The 4771-nt window shown below is 52.0% G+C and overlaps 1 protein-coding gene across 1 annotated transcript; it reads left to right on the plus strand.

The window, feature by feature from the left end:
• Nucleotides 1-6: 6 nt before the first annotated feature.
• On the plus strand, nucleotides 7-3628 carry FABP5 (fatty acid binding protein 5). Its single transcript, XM_039841938.1, has 4 exons — nucleotides 7-59; nucleotides 2197-2369; nucleotides 2738-2839; nucleotides 3388-3628. Exons 1-4 carry the CDS (start codon nucleotides 47-49, stop codon nucleotides 3439-3441), a joined length of 342 nt encoding a protein of 113 aa, XP_039697872.1. The 5' UTR covers nucleotides 7-46; the 3' UTR covers nucleotides 3442-3628.
• Nucleotides 3629-4771: the final 1143 nt, after the last annotated feature.

Consider the following 4771-nt stretch of genomic DNA (forward strand, 5'->3'; position numbering starts at 1 on the left):
GGTAGGGAGATGGCGCTTAGTGGAGAGCAAAGGTTTCGACGAGTACATGAAGGAGCTAGGTGAGGCATCCGTCCGTCCGTCCGTCCGCCCGCGGTCCGCCCCGGCGTGCTCGGCTGCCCCGCCGCCCCCAGCCCCGCCGCGCGGCCGAGCAGCTGGCACCACGGGGCGCGCGCGCCTCCGCCCGCCGGTCCCGCCGCCTGTTGCGCCCAGGTCCCTGCCGCGCTCCCGCTCCGCTTCCCCGTCCCTGTCCCCATCACCCTTCCTCCCCGCCCTGCCGCCGTCCCGTCTCCCCCACGCCCATCGCGGCCGCACCCCCTCCTGCTCTCCCGCCGCGCGCCCACCGTGCTCCACCTTTTGTTCCGTGATGGCGCGCGGGACGCGGGGCCGTGGAGGATCTGAGCGCGGCAAGGCAGCAGCTTCAGCCTCGTCCCGCTCTCGGCCCCACGGCCCCCGCCCCAGGCCCTCTGCCCGCCCTCACGGGTGAGCCCGGACCTTGGGGCGCGCGGCTGCCCAGCAGCTTCGGGCATCCTCGCCGCCCCACCCCCCAACCCGCGGCGGCGGTTAGGCGCGTGGCATCGGCGGCACCGACTTGCGCCGGGGTTGCCCCGCGTGGGGTTGCCTCAGTGGGTGGTGGTCGTGCGCTGCAGGGCGAGGGACGAAGAGATGAGCGGGCGGTGCTGGAAAGCTGCACCCCGACACTGCCAGGCCCTCTGCGGAGGCCTCCTGACCGCACGTGGGACGGGCGTGGCCACGAGGCACTTGACGCACAGGCTTCCTTCCAAGGGGAGGGGGGTCCCTGTGACAAGGTTCAAGTTCTCACTCAAAGCACCGCTTCATTTTCTATTCCTGTCATTTTCTAAGTCAGCGATAATGCCTGCGTGCTGGGTGAGACATTGGGTGCATTAGCAAACACGAACGGACCTTCGTCGCAGGCCACTAGGAGGTGGGATGGAGTAGCATAGCCTGGGTCCTGTCTGGAAGGGGGCTTCCGCCCCTAAGACCACTGTGGGGGCTTTAGAAGCCGCCATCCCACAACTGGTACCATAGCAGGTCCCTGGTGAGAAGTCACTGCAAAGACTGTCTACTGGCACTTAAGAGACACTCCACCAGCGTTTCTGCAGGACAGTGGTGCGGGCTGGCTCTGCAGGGAATCCTGAGTATTATTTCTGATCCTGTGAGTAAAACAAGAAGTCCGTATTTTATTTATTTTATTTTTTTATTGTAAGCCTAGATCAAGATGACTCTGAAGAAAGCCGTTTACTGCTCTCATATCTGTGTGTGTTCACCTGCGAGGACCAGAGGAAGCTGTTTACTGCCCTCTGGCAGTGGTGTGTTTATCAGATGGCTTGTCACTAAGGTTCTAGAATCACGAGGGCTGCCAAGCTCTGTCCACTAGAAATCGGCCCAGAGCGGAGCCCTCTGTTTGCCCATAGTGAGAATGAGTAACGGCCCAACCAACAGCACGAGGCCGCGGCCCTGCGCGGGCAGAAGACAGGGCTCGAGGGGACAGTTCAAGCCTGGCTTGATGATCGAGTTTCCTTCTCAATGTTAACATCCAGGGGAAATACACAGATTACAAATTAAATGTGACAGCGATATAGTAATTGAGTTACATAGCTATGAAATGTTTTCTATATTTGAGAGTAAGATTTTTTTCTCATCTATCACCATCATGATTGTGCTCTTTTGCCTCTTGTAAGAGGTAAATTTGTGCTATTTGAGTATCTTAAGATTGGTTTCTGTTTGTGTAGTGTATTTATCAAATATCAATCAGGGGCCCTTTATGTGCCAGACTGTGTGCTGGAGTCGGCAGAATCAAGGTCAATTTCCGAAGTCTGGATTGCTTCCCTGGCTTTCAGAAGGCCAGCGTGGCATGGTGGCCGAGAGCTGAGATTTGAAGCCAAGCTGCCTGCGTGGTTGGTTCCCAGTTCCATCACCTTGTAGCTGAGTGAGCTAGGAAGTCACTTGCGTGCCTGTATGTCATGTGCGAAATGGAGACAGGGTTGTTGCAAGGCTTCTGTGAAGTCGTATCTGTCAAGTGCTGGCGCGTGGTGAGCCCGGGGTATGCGGTTACCTTAGTTCTCGATAGGTCAGTGAAAATGCACACGGCAGAGTAATCACGATGCAGCCACCGCTTTCCTTCTGTAAACTGTGACCCTGGTCTTCCTGTCATTTAACACGCTTAACACTTTACAGGCGTGGGGATGGCCCTGCGGAAGATGGGTGCCATAGCCAAACCGGATTGTATCATCACTTCTGACGGCCAGAACCTCACCATAAAATCCGAGAGCACGTTGAAAACAACACAGTTCTCATGTAAGCTGGGAGAGAAGTTCGAGGAAACTACAGCGGACGGCAGGAAAACTCAGGTCAGCTCGCACTTCCCTGGCCACAGGCGCTTCCGAATGGCCGCCTGTTAATGACATTCTCCCTGTCGACAGGCAAGAACTTGATGGAAAAGTCTCGAGTTATGTTATGAACTGAGTCTTGACAACTTAGTAAAAGGACCAGTTCGTGACTTAGTTAGTGTATTTCGGAAAAATAGTTTAAGGAGCACGAGAGAGGCTGAGTGTTCTAGACTGAAAAGTGTCAGCCATATCATGAATAAATCACTGGGGCTGGTGATATAGGCCCAGAAAGGAAAAGATGAAATGTCGATTAAGGAGGTTACGAGTCGCGGGAACACTCTTGTAATGAATGCGCTTTGGAGGATTAAATGCGTACTTTATTTTTGCAGACTGTCTGCAGCTTCGTCAACGGCGCGTTGGTTCAGCACCAGGAATGGGACGGGAAGGAGAGCACCATCACCAGGAAGCTGGAGGACGGGAAGATGGTGGTGGTAAGTGCCAGGCCTGTGTCTCCTGGGTGTCTCGTTTGCGCTCCTACTTCACGTCACTGCGCGGGGACCGCTGACCCTGAGCAGGACAGCTAGGGTAGGGAGGGAAGGAAGGACAAGCCGAATACGAGGACACTGGTAAGTGAGGAAGCCCTCTGTGGGGCGGAGGAGGAGGTGATGGAGCTGGCGGGTAGCCGAGCGGGCTCGAGGCCACACTCTGCTGCGACATTCCAGAGTAGTCTGGGCAAGCCCCACAGTGCCCTCTATGGAACGTGCCTCTCCATTTCTTTAAAAAGGGGAATAACACTTGCCAGGACCAAAGCAATCATGTCGATACTGCCAATCAATACTCTAGTGTTCAGTGACGCATATGCACATCTTAAGCAAAGTACCAGCGTCTAGCTTGCAAACCCAGGAGTCCTAAGCCGTGTCTTCTCCGTGTGTGAAGCAGATGACGAGGTTTGGTAGTTTTCAGGTCCTAGCACGTAACTGCCACCATCGTCCTGGGATGCAAGACTCACCTAAGTCTTCAATGTCGCTCTTTCTCTTAGGAATGCGTCATGAACGACGTCACCTGTACCCGGATCTATGAAAAAGTAGAGTAAAAATTCCATCATCCTCTGGACAGGAATTAGCTGCGAGTTTAAACGGGCTCAGTTCAATGAGCAGATCTCTATGATTTTTTTTTTCATTACTGTGTTCAATTAACAAACGTTTTACATTCAACTATTTCTGAGTGTTGGTTTAATCAGGATCATCCCTTTGGTTAGTAAATAAATTTGTTTATGCCAATCCAGCGTTGTATGCTTTTTTTTTTTAACTTTATAGGAAATTAGTGATGAGTTTAAATAATAATGAATTGCATAAATTCTGGGATAATCTTGAGCGTGCTACATCAAGGTCACGTTTTAGTAATTTATATAGAGAGTTATTTCTTTGGCAAATACGCTACCAATCATTTAAGCTTGCCCTCTGCTATTCGTACTTTATCGACTGAAGAATCTTACATTTTTGGCAGAGACCGGTGAAAAATTGCCACGTAAAGTGTTAGAATAGGTTAAATTCCCATCTTGATTAATGATCATATTTTAATTGTGAGCTTTTAACTATTATTCAGGAATTCTGCAACCAAAAATTCATTTAATAAACATTCCGAGGGCCTCTCGCGTAGGCCGTGTCCTAGAGGCTGAGGCGCATCCGAACCCAGCACAAATCATTGCCCTGGCTCCCAGCCCCGGAAGAACACGGTGTGAACACACGGAGAATACCTAGAATTCTGGTGGATCCCTGTTCAATTTCTCAAACACCCGTAATTCACATTTGGAAAAACAAGTTTATAGTCACTGGGCTCCAGCCGTGCGCGTGACCCCCAGAGCAGCACTCGGAGGAGCCAGCACATCACCCGTACTGTATGAGAGAAAACGGTTTTGAGTAGCTTGCGTGTCCGAGGGCGCAGGAAGTACTAGGGGTGGACGGGACCGACACCTCCTCGCGTCCGCTTAGTGACTGTCCATCATCCCTGACACTGCCCCTTCTCAGCTCGTGTAAAGACCCCGAGTCTGAAGTCCCTAAAGGTGATAACTGAGACTTTTCTGAAACCACCCTCCATGCACTGGGATGCCAGCAGGGGCGGGGGACCTGAAGAGTGACCGGAAGCTGGCGTCGGTGCAAACGTCCGCTCCCTGACACCAGCCCTGTGCTGTCCGGTGTGTAGCCAGGAGCCACATGTGGCTGTTGGCCACTTGAAGGGTGGCTTGTCTGAACTGAGAGGTGCTATAAGTAAGACACACCTTGGATTTCAAGGACACGATACAAAAAAAGTAAAATGCCTCTTTTTTTGTAATATCGATGATGTTAAACCTTTTGGATATAATTGGTTACCTAAATATTTGTTAATAAAATTAGTTTTACCTGCTCCTTACCTTTTTTAACATG

The sequence above is a fragment of the Pteropus medius genome, unplaced genomic scaffold (genome assembly GCF_902729225.1).
Source record: "Pteropus medius unplaced genomic scaffold, Ma_sr-lr_union100, whole genome shotgun sequence".
Taxonomy (NCBI): Eukaryota; Metazoa; Chordata; class Mammalia; order Chiroptera; family Pteropodidae; genus Pteropus; species Pteropus medius.

Bases quoted from the DNA above. Each gene is read 5' to 3' on its own strand.
- FABP5 (XM_039841938.1), top strand. The intron at 2,370-2,737 runs GTCAGCTCGCAC...TTATTTTTGCAG, and splicing joins CGGACGGCAGGAAAACTCAG to ACTGTCTGCAGCTTCGTCAA. The intron at 2,840-3,387 runs GTAAGTGCCAGG...TCTTTCTCTTAG, and splicing joins AGGACGGGAAGATGGTGGTG to GAATGCGTCATGAACGACGT.